General features: G+C 46.9%; 1 protein-coding gene across 1 annotated transcript in view; it reads right to left on the bottom strand.

The window, feature by feature from the left end:
- Positions 1-17,545, bottom strand: part of LOC119168590 (2-Hydroxyacid oxidase 1) — a 220,446-nt gene that overhangs the window by 157,791 nt on the left and 45,110 nt on the right. The window contains exons 2-4 of the mRNA XM_075890919.1: positions 17,135-17,292; positions 15,531-15,786; positions 10,425-10,597 (exon numbers count right to left, since the gene is read on the bottom strand). Of these exons, the coding sequence (XP_075747034.1) occupies positions 10,425-10,597; positions 15,531-15,786; positions 17,135-17,292 (587 nt within the window). The remainder of the gene's footprint in view (positions 1-10,424; positions 10,598-15,530; positions 15,787-17,134; positions 17,293-17,545) is intronic.

Below are 17,545 nucleotides of genomic sequence, written 5' to 3'. Positions count from 1 at the left end.
ATAATATCAATATGTGTTTTAGGATTGAATTTTCCTCGCGCCTGAATTGTACCCACCAATCAGTTAGCCTGATTCTGGTTATTTCTACGCGTTTAAAGACTATTTTGCCTTTACTGTCCCTAAACCCCAATGCTTTGAAAAATTCCACGCCGTTATCTCGGACTGTAGGGTGGAGCCCTTAACACAGAACATTATCAAATGTTCAGTCATTTTCTCCCCCTCTCCACACGCTCTACATACCGTGTCTGATTGATTGATTGATATGTGGGCTTTAACGTCCGAAAACCACCGTATGATTATGAGAGACGCCGTATAGTGGAGGGCTCCGGAAATTTCGACTACCTGGGGTTCTTTAACGTGCACCCAAATCTGAGCACACGGGCCTACAACATTCCCGCCTCCATCGAAAATGCAGCCGCCGCAGCCGGGATTTGATCCCGCGACCTGCGGGTCAGCAGCCGAGTACCTTATCCACTAGACCACCACGACGGGACACATACTGCGTCTGTGCCTTCGGATTTGGCTCGGCACGCCTTGGTCCGGAATAGTCTTGTTCTGGCCTCGAGCAGCAGAGAACTACCCCGAGCATTATTGTAGATCCTTTCTTTTGCAATTTCCTGCTAGAAAGTTCGGTAGGTCTCCAGTGATGACTTTTTTAAGCAATCCAATCTTACACATGTGTCTTCCTGTTTCCTTCACCTTTTCGTTAACCGATGTTTTCTTTTGGTTTGGTATTTTTCTGCTGTGTAAATACTTGCTTCACAGTTTTCAAGTTCGCTTCCTCTATTCATTATTTACAATTTCATGTACAAGTATATGAAATTTTTCTAGCCCAACGCTGCTCTCCAATTTCTCTCAATCGCTCCTCAAATTCTATCTTGCTGCTAACTTCCCTGCACTCAAACGATGTCTATCCCTTGTCACTCTGTATTCCCTGATTTGGAGTATTCCCGTGTGCTCCCAAATCAAGTCTACCTATTCAACGCTGTTATTTTCTAATCTTGCTTGAACCACTGATTTCATGCACAAGACCGCATTGTCAAACGTCAAACCTGGGACCATCACACCTTTCAAAATCCCTCTCACAACGTCATACTTAATGTAGTTCCACAGTGCCCTATTTTTTATAACAGCTGCATTCCTGCTACCCTTAGTCATCACGTGTCTTTTGTGTTCGCTTAGGTACTCATCCGCATTACTTATCCATACGCCCAAATATTTGTATTTATCCACTATTTATAGCGTGTCTTCCTGTATCCTATGCTCACTGCCTTTGTTATCATTAAAAGTATTGGTTTCTGATTTTTCCCTGCTGAACTTCAAATTTAACTTATCTCCCTCGGTACGACAGATGTCTATCAATACCCGCAGATCTTTCATGTTGTCGGCTATTAAGGTAATATCATTTGCATACATCAATGCTGGTAATGACTACTCAATGTGTCTTCCTTGCTTGGCTGAAGAGAGGCTGAAGCCGAGTCGACTCCCCTCTAATTTGGCTTCTAGTCCCTGTAGATACAGCATAAATAACAAAGGTGACAAGGGATATCGCGGTCGAAGCCCGCGTTTTATTTCTATAGGTCCATATACCTGTTCTTCCCATTTGATATTTACCTTGTTACATTTATAGATGTCCTTTAGAAGATGACGTATTCTATCTTCCACATCTAGTGTGTCTAATATTCCCCAAAAGTCTTCTTGAATCACGCGATCGTAAGCTCCCTTGATATCTAGAAATGCCAGCCACAGGGGCCTGTGTTCTTCTTCTGCTATTTCAATACACTGCATCAATGAAAACAGATTGTCCTCTGATCTCCTTCGTTTACGAAACCCATTTTGTAGTTCTCCCAGCACTCCGTCATTCTCCACCCATCCATGTCTGTAGTCTTTCATTTACTGTCTGCATCACCAGCCTGTAAACTACGGACGTCACTGTATAGGACGGCAGTTGTTTATATCAGCTTTGTCCCTCTTTCCTTTATAGAATATGCTCATCCTGCTTAGTTTCCATCCATTGGGAACTTCAGCATCCACTATTGGTTTTCTCGCTGCCTCTCCTAATTTTACTTAAAGTTTGGTCCTAGAATCTGTATTAGCATAATTGGGATGCCATCAGTGCTTGTTTATGGGCAATCAGGAACCATTTTTTTGGCCCTTTCGCACTGTCGTTGTCCCAGTGGAGCCACTGCACTAATTGGAATACGGAAACCTCGTGGGTTATCCGATTTTTGTAAATAGCTTCTTCTATCTTTTTGGGCTCAGGCAGCCGGGCGTCTTTGCTGCCTTGTTTTGTGGCTTGACGCTGGGGCATCGTGACACTGTCCAGAATTGTGGGCACCGATCGCTCGGCAGGCAGCTGTGTGCGGTGAGAGAGTGGGGCCGCCTTACAGAGTGGTCGTCTCCTTGCGGCTGCCTCTTTTGCGCCTAGGCTGGGTGCTGGGCGGAGACCCGTTGTTGTCAAGTGGCTCATTAGGCCTAAGACTCTGCGCAGCCGCCTGTCGCACGTGGAACAGCTAGGTGGATCGTAGCGATGATGCTTTGCAGTCTGTTTTCCTCACTTTATTTTTTATCTTGTGATGCACGCGTTAGGAAAAGTGATTTTTATTTTATTTTTTAGCCGAGTGACTCGGCCGCTGCCAATGTATTTGCTAGTAGTACTGATCATCGAACCACGTGAGAAGGAGCCCGAAGCTCTCTTGCTTTTGCCCTGCTGCATTGTTCTGCCGATTGCTTTAGAATGTATGCTGCTGGAGTGGTGTAACCTGCGGCCGGCTGTCTTCTGGGCATCGTCAGCGCCGCTGGCCAGGGATGCAGTCGTGAGGTCGGGCGATGGACATGCCTGGAATCTGCGCAGCTGCCTGCAGTCCGGCGCCCTCATGAGTGCTGGTCGTAACCAGGAGACGTGTCGGTGCGAGTGACGGTTCCTCGCGCCGACGCCGACGGCAACGTTGCCGTTGCGGGACTGGTACTGAGGTGAAGTCGTCCACCCGACAAGTGCAGCAGTGTCGGCTGGCGGCGGTGTTATGGTGCACAGGCATTCTTTAGGTACATGGGTTGTCATGCTTTCTTAAAGCTTGTGTAGCTGTTTTCCGTTCATGCTGCTGTTCTTTTATATAGTTTGAAATAAGGTTAGGGGATGTGGGGGTGCTCACACCCTCTGTAAAGTTGTTTGCGCCACGTGGCGCACGTGTCACGCGCATGCCGGACGGCAGGCGGCGTAGTGCTGGCCAGCGTGTTATCACCATCATCATCATCGTGGTTAGTGCGTAGCGCCGGCAGTGACGCCTAGCGGTAGGCCTCGGTGGCGGCGCCCGAGATTAAGCAGTGCTCTTTGGCGGGTGGTGGTCGGCGTGAATGGTAGTGTCTCACGAGTGTCGCCGGTGCACGGCACCGCGTGTTTCGCCCTGGGGCCCTTGTGGCGACTCAAGCGTTGGCGCAGCCACCCTGCGTGTGTTCTTGTGTTTGTGAAGTTATTAGGTGTTGTGTAGTATTGCGTAAGGTTGTTTAGCGTGTTGATCACAATTTATGTTATAATAATTCGGCTGACCTTGTTTTCATTGTAAAAGTAGTTAAATAAATGTTGGTTGTTTGGTTCGTTCTAACCGTGCCTACTGTGTCTGTTCACTCTAAGAGCGTGTGGCGCTGACCACTTCGAGACCCTACATTTTCAACATGACACGTATATCATGATTATCATGTTTGGACGTGTTGTTTACCTTAACCATTCATTCACGTCCCGTAATACCAAACGTGGTATATGTGAAGCTAGCGAAATGACCACGAGTGCACTATGAGCGTGGCGTGTAGTCATGACTAGTCATAATATGAAAATCATGACATGCATGGCATGATGTTAACGTTAGGCTCTGTTACTTATGTTCGTCATGCAGTCATGGTATGTGAAACCATACCAGTTTCACAAAATTTCATGTGAACGAAACCACCACAAGAGCAGCAAGACCATGAAATGTAAATCATGACATTTAGGACATACTTATTATAATTTTTATGTTTTGACTAGTCAGGCACATTGTTTACACAGTCCTGTTATGCCATATAAATTTGGTATTGATACCATTATCAAGATGGTCAGGAGAGAGAAAAGGCGTTGGCGGCTAGATAGATAGATAGACAGATAGATACGCTAGAAGCCGCCGATGTTTCCTAAGGAATGCTTCGCATTGAAAATAATTGGCGTCATCCATTGGTGGATTTGGATTGACCGATGAACTCTGCGCCGGAGCACTCCACTCTGTCGGAGTGCAACAGAAGGAAATCTACCAATGAAGCACACGCACTCCCTCTGGAGCAAATGGCAGGGTCAGAATGGGACGTGATGCGCGCGTCTCATTTCTTGCTTAAGTGGGCACGCTAAACGCAGCGACGCTACGCTAGTAAAACGAGGGCTCCGAAGCGAGGCACAACTGACGTGACTGGCGTCCATTGGTGCGCCAGAAATTGGTACCGTTTCAAGAAGTTTCAAGGCACGAGGCACTTGGGACTTCCAGTCTAATCCGCCGATTTTGTCGGAGTACAAAGAAAATTGGCAGATCCCACGTACAATGGAAATCAATGATATATGAAGCACGAATGAGGAAGGTTGCCATGTCACCTTACAGTCAGCACAGTGGTATGAGGCGGAGTTGAATTATGCCGTGCATGACTTCATGTCATGATTATCATGTTTGGACAAGTAATTTGCCTTCGCCATCTATTCACATCACCTAATACGAAATTTAGTGTATGTGGAGATAGCGAAACGGCCTTGAGTCTGCTATGAACGTAACATTTAGTCATGAGTTACATGACACGCACATGTTTCGACGTGTCATTCACCTTCGTCGTCTATTCACGTCACGTGGTGAGTGAGAACAACTTTATTATGGTCCAGTGCAGACGCTGAGGTAGCCACGCTTCACCCTGCTACTTCCAGGTGGGGCAGGTCTAGCCTGGCGGCCCTGTCGCGAGCACGCTGGACGGCCAGGATTTGGTCCTGAAGTTCTGCGCTGTGCAGAAGCGCATCCCACTCGGGTTTGCTACAAGTCGGTTCAAGTGACCCGCAATCCCTGAGCATGTGTGCTAATGTAGCGGTCTGCCCACAAGTGGCGCAGGCGGCATCGGGGAATTTGTGAGGACAAACATCATTTAGGTATGCTAACGACGGGTACAAATGGGTTTGAAGTAAGCGCAACGAGACGGCCTGTGCTCTATTGAGTTTTGAAAGTGGCATTGGGAATGCCCGCCTCGCCATGTAGTAATACTTGGTAATCTCGTTGTGTGTAGTAGGCGTCTCTTTATGTCCCACGTCGTCGGCACTGGAGCTGTCGCCCAGGTCGAGAGCAGTGTGGTCAGTGAGCGCGCGTGCTGCTTTGTGGACCGACTCATTCGGGTTCAGTGCAACGCCGTTTATGGTGCATTCAGACGACGGACCGAATCCGGATGCGGTGGGACGGACGGTGTGTCACGTGACCTCACATCAGCGATTCCTCTCGTCCACGACTCGTCCGCGTGGCTCGCGGACGGATGACACCAACCTGTTTCTCACATCGGGATTCTGGCGGGAGAGAGCCGGTACTTCAGCGGATTAGCTCGAGGTTTCTGGCAACCAGTACACTTTTCGTCTGCTCGCGGCATGTCCTCCATGGCTCGCGGACAGCTGCATGACTGGTCGGCACCATCTGTGCTTGAGAGCATGGTTTACTTAGTTTCCTGGGGCTTTGTTCTCACGTGATTAAATACGCAGAAATCACTTTTGGTGGTTCGAGAAATGTCGACGCCGTCGTTTGACACGCGAGATTCTTAGCCGTTATAGTGGTGAAATATTCTAACTTCTGCAACCGGCGACGTTCCGCTTCTTCAAAAAAAAAAAAAAAGAATGGAAGACGCGCTCAGAAGTTCTACAAGTGGGGAACAATGTTGTTGAAAGAACATTCTGCCAGCAACTCCCGTTTCTCCTCAAAGAATAACACTCCTCATTCATTTGTCACAACGCGAAAGACATCGCAGCCAAGTGTCACTTCTTGCGGGCATTTATGTTGAATACTCTCAAACCAGTCTGGTTTCAGCGGGCGCAGGTGAGCGCCGAACCTGCTGTCGAGAGTAATCCGGCTGTTTTCTTCTAGGACACCGTCCGTCGTGTGGATGCGCCTGCAGGCGGATCATCCGCGGATTAGCCGTCAGCGTCCACGACAAATCCGGATTCGGTCCGTCGTCTGAATGCACCATTACGGAGCCGGCATGCGCGGGGAACCAATGTATGGTGTGAGGGACAATCGTATCACTGGTGGAGCTGTTCAAGATCCTGGCTGCCTGTGTTGATATGCGGCCCTTTTGAAAGGCTCTGACTGTGGCTTTGGAGTCGCTGTACACCTCTTCGCACCGATCATTTAGCAGAGCGAGTGCGATGGCGACTTGTTTGGCCACCTGAGGGTTCGTGGTGCGTACCGTGGCGCAGTTTGTAGTCGAGCCCGTCTGGTCCACGACCACCGCTGCGAACTTTTTGCCGTTTCGATATGCTGCAGCGTCAGCGAAACTTGAACTTACGCCACCTTTTCCCAGTTGCTTCAGTTGAGCCGTCGCCCTTGCCCAACGAAATCCCTGATTTTGTACAGGGTGAGTGTTGCGGGGTATTGCGGCAACAATGACGTTTTGCTGTATATGTTTTGATATGCGCACGCTATTTGTTTCCAGCTCCATAGGGTTAAAACCTAGCTCGCCAAGTATGCGCCGACCAGCCATCGTAGTGGACAAGCGAGCCAACTGCGAGCATTGCTGTGCTTCCGCTATCTCGGCAGCAGAGTTGTGCACACTGAGCACGAGCAAGTTCTCGGTGTGTGTGCGTGCGGGAAGCTCCAGTGCCTTCTTGACGATCTTTCTGATAGCCACGTCGAGCTTGTCCCACTCCGACCTAAGCCAGTTGTGCATGGCAACGGTGTAGGTAAAGTGGCAGAGCACAAAAGCATTGATGAGCCTTAACAAATTGTCTTCCTTAAGGCCTCTATGTCTCCCGGAGACTATTTTCACGAGTCGGAAAGCGTTGTCATTTTCTTATTTCTTTTAAATGCGAAGCGTTTCTGAGTGAACTTTGGTGACTTTGAGCGTGTCCGTCCAAGCCGTCCGTCCAATCCGTTCGTCCGTCCATCCATCCATCCAATCTAGCCGCCTACGACTTTTAGCTCCCCAGGCCGTTTCGATGATGGTATCAATACCAAACTTGGTATGGCATAACATGACTGTATGAAGAACACATTTGGCTAGTCATATCATGAAAATCATGACAGATATGTCATGAATGTCATGGTTTGCATTTCATGGTCCTGCAGCTTTTGCGGTGGTTTTGTTCACATGGCATGATGCAAAAGTGGTATTGTATGGCATGATTGCATGGCGAACACAAGCGACAGACCCTAAGATGAAAATCATGATATGCGTGTCATGTAACAACATGACTACATGCCACGCTCATGATGCGCTCATCGCCATTTCGCTAGGGTCAGGCATACCGAATTTGGTATTACGGTACGTGAATGGTTTATGAAGGTATGTGACTGGTGCGAACATGATAATCTTGAGATGTCTGTCATGTAAGAACATGACTACATGCCACGCTCATGATGCGCTCGCAGCTGTTTCACTAGCTTCACATGTACCAAACTTTGTATCATGTGACGCGAATGGATGACATGGGTAAATGACACATCCAAACATGACAATCACGACATGCGTGCCACGAAACAACATGACTACGTGCCACCCTGGTGATGCGCTCGCAGCCGTTTTGCTAGCTTGACATATGCCAAATTTGATATAACGTGACGTCAATGAATGACGAAGGTATGTGACTGGTGGAAACATGATAATCATGAGATGCATGTCATGTGAAATTATGCCTACATTCCACAGTCAAGGCGCCAATACCTTTCGGCGTGACGCGGTGCGCGTGCTCACTGGTGTCCATTAAGTCGCGTCACGCCGGCGTTGCCCCGCCAGGCGCCGGTCCTGCCATATACTCGCAAGCGCGCGCCGTGCTGCGTTGCTTTGACGCATGCGCGCTTCAGCGCGTCTGGCGTCCCTCCGTCACGAAAAGATTGAGGCTCAGTGTTGTCTGGGTAACGAATCAGTGCAAAATGCAGCATGCCGCATTTCGCACTGGTTGCCGTCGGGCCGCGCCAACGGACGCTGGTCGCACCTGGCGTCAGACCATAGAGTACTCGCGTTTCGCTAACGTAGCGTCACTGCGCCCAGCGTGCACGCCCGTCAACGTTACATTGGTGTGTAATGGGCCCTTCATGATGCGCTCGCGTCCATTTTGCTAGCTACACATATACCAAATTTTGTGTTACGTGACGTCAAGGGACGCCGAAATATGTGACTGGTTCAAATATGCTAATTCTGACATGCGTGTCATGTAAATACATGACAACGTGCTACGTTTATAGCGTGCTCGCGGCCATTTCACTAGCTCCACATGTACTAAATTCGGTATCACGTGACTCGAATAAATGGCGAAGGTAAACGACACATCCAAACATGATAATCATGGCACGGAAGTCATGTACGGCATAATTTACCCCCATATCGTAACGTTGTTCTCAACATTTCTCATTCGTGCTTCGCATATAATTGATTGCCACTGTATGTGGAATCTGCCAATTTCAATTTTTTTGCAGTCACTCGCTTTCTGTTTAGCGCCGTCCAAACGATGGCGCTACATACTCATGCCAGAAGCGGTATGTATATATGAAGGTATGTTCTTGTGTGTTTTGATATGCGAAAAAAACTGATATGAACTCACCAAGTCGAGCCCAACATACCAGCAATGGAAGGCGGAAAAAGGACATGGTTCGTAAAGTCCTCTATAGAGAACTAAACGGACACACAAGAACATACCTTCATTGGTAAGATAAACTCTATAACGTCCTAACATAAAAGAAAATGCCCACAGCAGTGAGCTCTTCACAGAAATATAGAAAAGTATAAAGAAACAAAAGACAAATTTTTTTTGAAATGCAAGATTTTTATACAACTTTTCTTCATTTTTTACTTTGGGTCATAGTAGAGAAAAAATAAAGGCATGACCTGTACTGTCCCGAAAAAAGGTGCTAACACTCTCAAGAAAAACTGAAGATATCGTGTGTGTGTGGTAGTGTTCTGGCGTTTGGAGCGCATAGTTTGTTCTTCATCGGGGAACCTTCCAATATCAATCCATCTAGTTATTCCAGAGGAGGTGCTTGTCGGCAAGCATTTCATGAAGCAACGATCGTTACTTCGTTTGATAACTTCAGTATTTAAAGACACCAACAAATACTGCTGATATGTGTCCTTGGATGCAAACTCTTTGAATTTAAGAAAGACCAGGTGCGTGAATTATTTTCGGTATATGCAACAGAATGTAATTTTCTTGAATTGCGAATAACTTCTGCTTTGATCGCAGGGCGTCAGTATCCCACATGAAAAGACGATCGTGTAGCTGCTAACAAAACGGCCTATTATCAATTATTAACATCTAAGCAGCCGGTAAAAACGGCTAACATATCCTGACTATGTCTGACGCTCTACATAACTTGATTCTTGCCATTTCGCGATGTGAATCCCTACAGATGAGCTGATGAAAAACAGTTCCCAATGCTTTAGGAGTCGAAGAAAACCATTGATAGAATCATGGAGGTGCAGCTTCAAAGTAGCCTTGTACGTTGTTCATTTTGAGCGAAAGAGAACGGCTTTGGTTCTTACACAGCTGGATTGTGTTCGATATTCAGTTGATGGTGTATACAGGTCATGTAGTGTGTTACTAAATAAGGTCGTTTAATTCTACACCTGTAAAAACAAAGTAGTGTCGTCTGCATACATAATATATCAGATTGTATCATGACGCCCGCAACCGCATTTCGGTGGTAGTCTTGTCGTGACCGGACAATCGTATTAGTGAGACACCCTTGCAATCTATTACCAAATTCGTACTACAGTGAACTAGGAATCTAATCAAGAGTGCACACGAGCTTAAGTTCCTAGACACGCAGACGGACGGACGGATGATTGGACAGACAGACCGACGGACAGACAGACAGACAGACAGACAGACAGACAGACAGACAGACAGACAGACAGACAGACAGACAGACAGACAGACAGACAGACAGACAGACAGACAGACAGACAGACAGACAGACAGACAGACAGACAGACAGACAGACAGACAGAAACAGTCAACGTACCAGCGGTTCGCTAACAAATGCTTCGCAAATAAAACTCCATAAAATAGTCAACGAAGCGTTCAGTAGTGTTGTGCGACCGAATAGTGTTTCTCTTGTATGGGCTCCTACTGCGGTTGAGACTGTCAAGAACGAGTTCACATTATCTTGCACAGATTCGACAGTTCGTTACCTAATCAGACTGCATTAGGATTGCAAAATGCAGCGGATTACCTCTGAGGATGCCTTTGATAATGACCGGCAAGTGAGTGATGCTTTTTAACCAATCCACGTCTTTCCACGTCAGAGAGGGGTCGAAAAGCGCAGAGGCGTATGTCGACAGGCCGGAGCCGCCACCCGCTGCTGGAGCCACGTTTTGGAAGTCAGCCTCCTTGAAGTTGGCCATCCTGCGTTGAGATAATAGGAGCTTTTTGCTTGTATGTACACCTCTTTACGTTACCGTTTTGCCGGGCACCGGAGAGACTCGCTGCATGCGCGGGTCTTTACGGAACGCGAACCCTTAGGTAACGTAAACTATGCGTTGGATGGGTTTTACGTTTGCGGTTCTATCTCGCGAATCCCCCTTCATTCGTAAAAAATTGTGATATCCACACTCATACCCAGGCCCAATCTAACAGTCCTTTACCGGCCCATCCCGCGGGCCGGGCTCGTGCAGTGCTGTAGTTCTAACGTTAATAATGCAATAAATTTTCTTGCTTTAGAAAAAACTTTCTTGATTCTTGTTTGCATTTTTTCTTGTTAATATTTTGATGTGCATGAACATCGCAGTAATCACTACTTACTTTCAGAAAAAGTATCATCATCATTATGATCATGATCATCTTCATCAGCCTCACTATGTCCGCTGCGCGACAAAGGCTTCTCCAATGTTCCACCAGTCAAGTCGGTCATGTGCTTGCTGCTGCCACATTATACCCACAAACTTTCTAATATCATCTGACTACCTAATTTCTGCCTCCCCCTAACTCGCTCGCCTTCTCTGGGAATCCAGTCAGTTACTGTTAAAGACTAGCGGTTGACCTGCCTACGCGCTACATGCTCGATCCATGTCAATTTCTTATTTATTTCAACTATTATATCCCTAACCCCGGTTTGTTCTTTGATACACTCAGCTCTCTTATTGTTTCTGAAGGTTACACCTACCATTTCCCTTTCCATTGCTTGCTGCGTCGTCCTCAATTTCAGCTGAACCCTCTTTGTAAGTCTCCAGGTCTGTACTCCTGCTAAGTACCGGCAAGATGCAGCTGTTCTATATCTTCCTCTTGAGGGTAGTGGCAATCTACCTGTTACAATATGAGAGTGCTTGCCAAATGTGCTCCACCCTATTTTTATTCTTCTAGTTACTTCCATCGCATGGTTCGGCACAATTTCAATTTTAAGACCTACCTTTCTGCTCTCATTGTTTAATTCAGCAATCAGGCGTTGTAATTCATTCCCTGATTTACTCAGCAGTGCAATGTCATTGGTGAATCGCAGGTTGTTAACGTTCTCTCCATTGAATCTTATCCCTAATTCTTCCCATTTTAGGCCTCTGAAAACATTCTTTGAGCACATGGTAAATAGCATTGTGGAGATTGTATTCTTGTGTCTTACACCCTTCTTTATTGGTGTTCTGTCGCTCTCGTTACGGAGCGCTATGGTGGCAGTTGATCCTCCGTAAATTTTTTCCAGCATGTTTATAGATGCTTCGTCGACGCCCCGATTACGCAGTGACGATATTTTACTGAATCAAATGTGTTCTCGCAATTTTATTATAAGTTGGCGTATTTTGAGCATTTCTCTAATACCCGATTGATAGTATGAATTTGGTCGAATGTTAAGTAGCCTGTTCGATATCCTGCTTGTTATTGGGTTGATTGGACTTAAATGTCTGAATTTTGTCAGCAATTACCTTTCCAAATAGCATGTATTGAGGGCGAGGTCATACTGTGGCGTCATCTGCCGGGATACTTTTGTGACATCACGTGGCACCGGCTGGGCTGTGCGACGTGCTCGACAACTCCTGCGATTCAAGCTGTTCTGCAGTGGCTGTTCTCACTTCACAAGCGTCGGTTGTGTTTCTAACCGCTGCGAAACAGTCTAGAATGTTTGCCAACGAAAAGTTTTAGCGAGTTAACGTATGGTGATTGACGCGCCGTGCTCGTTCGACGGAGCGCGTGCGCATGGCGCCATGGACGCACAACGTGAAGAGGCGTTTTGGTAAAACGTTGGTTTTTATGCAAATCATCTACTAATCTTTGAATCAAAGCTTTCTCGCATTGCAAGAACATTTATGTTTGCTGATGCAAGCCTGATGGCGTGCACCTGTATTATGCTTTTGCACGGAAGTGCGTGACCAAGACCGTACCGATTATATCAGGGTAGACTGCCGCACAGGATTCATGGCAACACCTCACCGTATAGTTTTCAGAGCTGTATCAAGCAGCCGAAGGAAACAGAGGATGCTTTGGCATTGGCTAAATTCGCTTGACCTTTTATCAGGGTATCGAAAGCTTTTTACAGCATCAAATTCCTCTTCACAACAACTTTTGTTGATGCAGCCTGCTAGTTTGACCAGGTATATAACAGCGCAATTTTTCATAAGACATACTTCAATAAGTGGAAAATCACCCCCACATATTTTATATCCCTGACCCTCACTTTCATTACAGGTGCTTCTCGACGCCGGGTAGTGAAAGCGGGAACTGATGTATTTCGCGGACTTTGCAATCCTACCTGCTACCATGGTTTTTTTTACTACTAAGTACAATTACCGTATCTTGTTTAGTGACTCTGTTGGTCTATGATATCAAGCAAAATGTTTAACAGCAGCTCCGTTCATCGCGGCTGCTTATAGAAGAGACGTCCGAATATGCAACGCAAAGGGACGGCATTAGGACAAAATGATTCTCGCCTCCCTGAGCTGCTGGAAAAAACCTGTCAGCCTGGCTAAATAAATCGCTAATTCCTATATGTACATTTCTGGAAATTTACACGTCGTATACGTCAGATATCAACTCCAACGAAGTACAGCAAGGACTTTCGCGAAAGTGCTTGCTGCACACACGATAATCAATACTGGTTGGTTTCCCCATTCTCGGCAAGTTATCGAACATAAAGCTTCCTAATTTTAGCCTATGCACAAAAAAAAAAAATCTCACCAGGGTGAGAAGCAGTTTCGCATCATGCGTTTCTTTAACCATAGAAGGGCCGAATAGAATGGTTGCTGTGATTCGACGCTTCGGTAGTCGTTCTTTCTAGCCTGGTACGAATAAACGCAATAAAACCTCCTGCCTAGAAATTCGCCAAGTACTTCGTCAAACATACGGAACATTTTATCTCCAATCACAGATCCAAAACCTTTGCGAATTCCCGCATGGTCAAAAAAAAAAAAACGTGGCCACTGAGTGTGCTGCACACCTCAGGATGAATGCAGAGTTGTTTCGACATTTTCAGTTTAACAGTGTCGGTGCCGCGACGCTTTGGAAGGGCTCATTTACATTGAGGCTCTCTCGAAGGCGTCGGGTACGGCGGTAACGAGAGTGCAAACAAATCTGCAAGTAAGCAAATCAACTGACGCTAGTTGAAACCAAGCGCGCTGCACTGACGATGGTAATGCCGTTTACACGTGATGCCGTTTACTGCGTCGCAGTGACAGCAGCGCTGGCCTCTCCAGTGGTCGCCCTCGCTGCCAATAAGACAGAGAGCAAGCTGATCGGCCTGTAAATTTTCAAGTTCTTGTCATCTACTTTCATATGTATTAAAACGATGTTTGCATTCTTCCAAGATTCTGACACCCTCCCCGTCAGGAGACACTTCGTAAACAGGGCGGCTAGTTTTTTTTAACGCAATCTACCCTCAGTCTTTCAGCAGATCCGATGTGACCTGATCCCCACCAGCAGCTTTGCTCTTTTCATTCCCTCTAAGACTTTTCTGACTTCTGTGATATATGGTGGGATGTCATGTGGGTCACTGCTATGGTTCTTATATTAAGGTCATGGTGATCCCGGCTACTGTACAGATCTCTGTAAAAATTCTCCGCTATTTGAACTATCCTAGCTATATTTGTAGTTACATTGCCTTCCTTGTCATTTAGAGCATACAGCAGGTTTTTGCCTATCCCAGGTTTCCTCTTCACTGCGTTGAAGCTTTTTCCGTTTTTTAGAGCATGATCAATTATCTCCAGGTTAGACTTTCTTTTACCAGATATATTATGCTTATTATTCAACTTATAGAGCTCTGCCAGCCATATTTCTCTGTTGTGTTTGAGGCTTTAATGCTTTGAGGTTTCTTAATAAGGCTCTTCGTCTTCTGGGGCATCTTGACAGTGTCCTGTCTACCATACCTACTACTGACACTGCACACTCCAAAATGATAGTCGTCAGAATATCACTTATTGCGTCAACGCTAAGGCTGGTATTCTCACTAAGAGGGAACCAGCCTCATTGATTGACTCATTGATTGGCTTCTTGCGTAGAAGTTTTAATTGTTCTTTTTCCAAGTCTACGTGAATTCGAAACCGTACAGTTTTATGCTCTGCGATGGTTAGCAGGGATGGCGTAATGGTTAGAGTATCAGCCTCATGTGCAAGACGTCCGTAGTTCAAGCCCCGGTGCGCGGAGTTCGAAACCGGAATGAACAAAATGATCAGCGGGATGATTAAGAGGCCTGGTGTGCGGCCTCAGCGGTGACGACCACCGGTAACGCACTCCCTCACCTGAGTACGTTTGGCGACCCTGGTGGAGTATCTAGCCACTACCTCCCACATGCTTACGTCAATTAAACCACGGCCCTCATTCCCCAGTGGCTGTGAAGGAACTGACCGCGGCGGCGGTCATATCTGCAACGCAGCAGAGGGTGCTAAGAATCTGTGGACCTGGATAGGCCGCCATTGAAACCGGAACCTGGCAACGCTTAACGCTAGAACCTTATTTATTGAGGCAAGAGTAGTGGTACTGCTCGAAGAAAGTGTATCTTGCGTTAAAAATGCTCTCAGGCTATAGACTATAAACGTGTTCCGAGAAAACGATAGTGAATTTCAGAATACCTTCAGTTTGGTAAATACTGAGGCGGTATAAACCCCACGGGGTGCGCCAATTGAAAAATCAACCTAACACCGCAATTAAAAGCCAATAACTATATAATACATGGTGAGTTCTGAAATCACATGCCTTTATTTTGGACTGCATGACATAATTTTCCCCCGGATGGCAATTAAGAACGTTTAAATAACCAAAAAAAAACGAAATCTCATAAAAGGAATGACCTAGAGGAGGGTATTATAAGCGTGTGCTTGATAGTGAAATGTCATGCCTCAAATATATGGCACAAAAGGCTCACTTGAGTCCCGGCGGCAGAGCAAGCTTGTTTCTGACGTCAGCCAGGCGTTGGCCGAAGTACGGCGTGTCAACGGTGAGAACCAGGGCCGAGTAGCCAGCCTGCTCAGCTCGCTGTACCAGGGCGCGCGTGACATCACGATCTCGGTACACGTACAGCTGGAACCAGCGGCGGCCGTCAGGTGCCGCCTCGCGCACATCCTCCAATGACGTGGTCGCGATGGTGCTCACGATCATCAGAGTGCCAGCGTCTCGAGCAGCTGCATGCGCAGCATTCGTTGCGCTCGTTCGGTTCACAAGGAACGGCAATAATTATACGAGAAGTACTCACTAGCCAGCGCTCAACTATGTGCAAACAAGTACTGAGTTCGAACAGTGCATTCTATCTTTTTTGAAGTGCACTTAGGCTTTGTTCACAGTCTAGAGGGGGCAGGAAAGCGTTGAGACGAAAGCAGCAAGATGTTTTTTTCCCGCGCCTGTTCAAGATGCGCGGGCCTCTGCCGCTTCCGTCACTTTGGATCGCCAGTTCTACTGGTTCGGTAATCAGACGTATGCCAATTTACTGTCACTACGCATTTACAGCGAAAGCTGTCACTAGATTACAACAGCGGCTGTTGATGTCCGTAAATGATATCGACTGCAATAAGAATAAAATAACACGACAGATCCCTCCGTTACAGCAACTGGTATAACACGAAAGTGAAACGCGTGTTCACACAAGCATCTACAGTGAGCCTGTCATCCTCCACCTTCAGTGAATTCGTCGTCCAACGCACGCGTTGATCAGCCGGAAGTTCTCGAGAGCGTACGTCAGCTATTACGGAACATCATGGATCTGACGGCGTCCACGACATCTCCATCATGAAAGTGGGGTACCCCCGAATCAACGTCGTTATATTTTCCCAGTTTTGGTTTTACCAGCCAAGTGCCACGTATTTTTTTGGACTTGAGGTAATGTTAAAACTTACAACGGGATCTGTCCTACACGTATGGCACTGAGTAATCTAATCGTACACCAACAAGGTCAAGCTGTTTGCAGTCCGCTGCGCTAGGGTAGCGGTTACGGTACTCGGCTGCTGACCCGAAAGTCGTGGTTTGTTCGCGGCCCCGCGGTCGTTGTTCAGTGGAAGTGAAATGCTGCTGTACCGTGCGGTGCCGCGGCACGGTAAAAACACCAGAGGATCGAAATTTTCGAAGCTCTTAAGGATGACCTCAAGGGACACCTTAAGGTATAGGGTGTCCCTTAATTATATCGTAGTTTTGGGACGTTAACCCCCCTGTGTATTGTGATTATCAGAAGCTGCTTGCATGCAACGTATTACGGATGATAGGGCGATATCTTCAGATGGCCCAATTAGGTTTCAAACGCTGAAAACTGAGTAGTGCTGTCCACGATTACACCCGAACGTACCGTTCTGCAACAACTAACTGCGTAGTCAGGCGAGCAGAATGATCCTGTCTGTGTCATCGAAACAATCACAGCGCTAGTTTTCTCAGTAGAAGCCCTCACGGCCAACAAAATACCACGCCAGGCTGCGCGAATCCTTGTGCATATGCGGTAGATGCGCGTTTCTTCGCAGCCGACAGGGCAGCTGAGCATGCACGTACCTCTTGCAGTGGCTGCCTCTCCTTCCGGGTGTGCCATCTTCTGCATGGCGCTGGGTGCTATTCCGATTGGGAAGAAAAGCCGCTCACGCCCGCCAAGCAGCGTAACGCCCATCTCACGGTGGCTGACGTCTCGCAGCATCCGGGGAAGAAGCCGCAGTCTGCGCAATAAACATTCAAGTTTTCATTAAAAAGACTGACAACTGCCCAAAACATAAATCAGATGACTTTATCGATAAAAAGATTGTCCGTCACGCTGACTAAAACCAGTCATGTTTTTATTGTGAGAGGTAGACTTATATTTTGAACATGAAAGCGTTTCACGCAGGAGGCCACTACAGCCTCACTGTCGTATTTACGTCACGGGGTATGACGTAAAAAAATATATATGTTAAGAGACTGCAAAGAAAAAAA

Source organism: Rhipicephalus microplus, chromosome 3 (genome assembly GCF_043290135.1).
Source record: "Rhipicephalus microplus isolate Deutch F79 chromosome 3, USDA_Rmic, whole genome shotgun sequence".
Lineage (NCBI taxonomy): Eukaryota > Metazoa > Arthropoda > Arachnida > Ixodida > Ixodidae > Rhipicephalus > Rhipicephalus microplus.
This window is presented reverse-complemented; position numbering and strand designations above follow the sequence as displayed.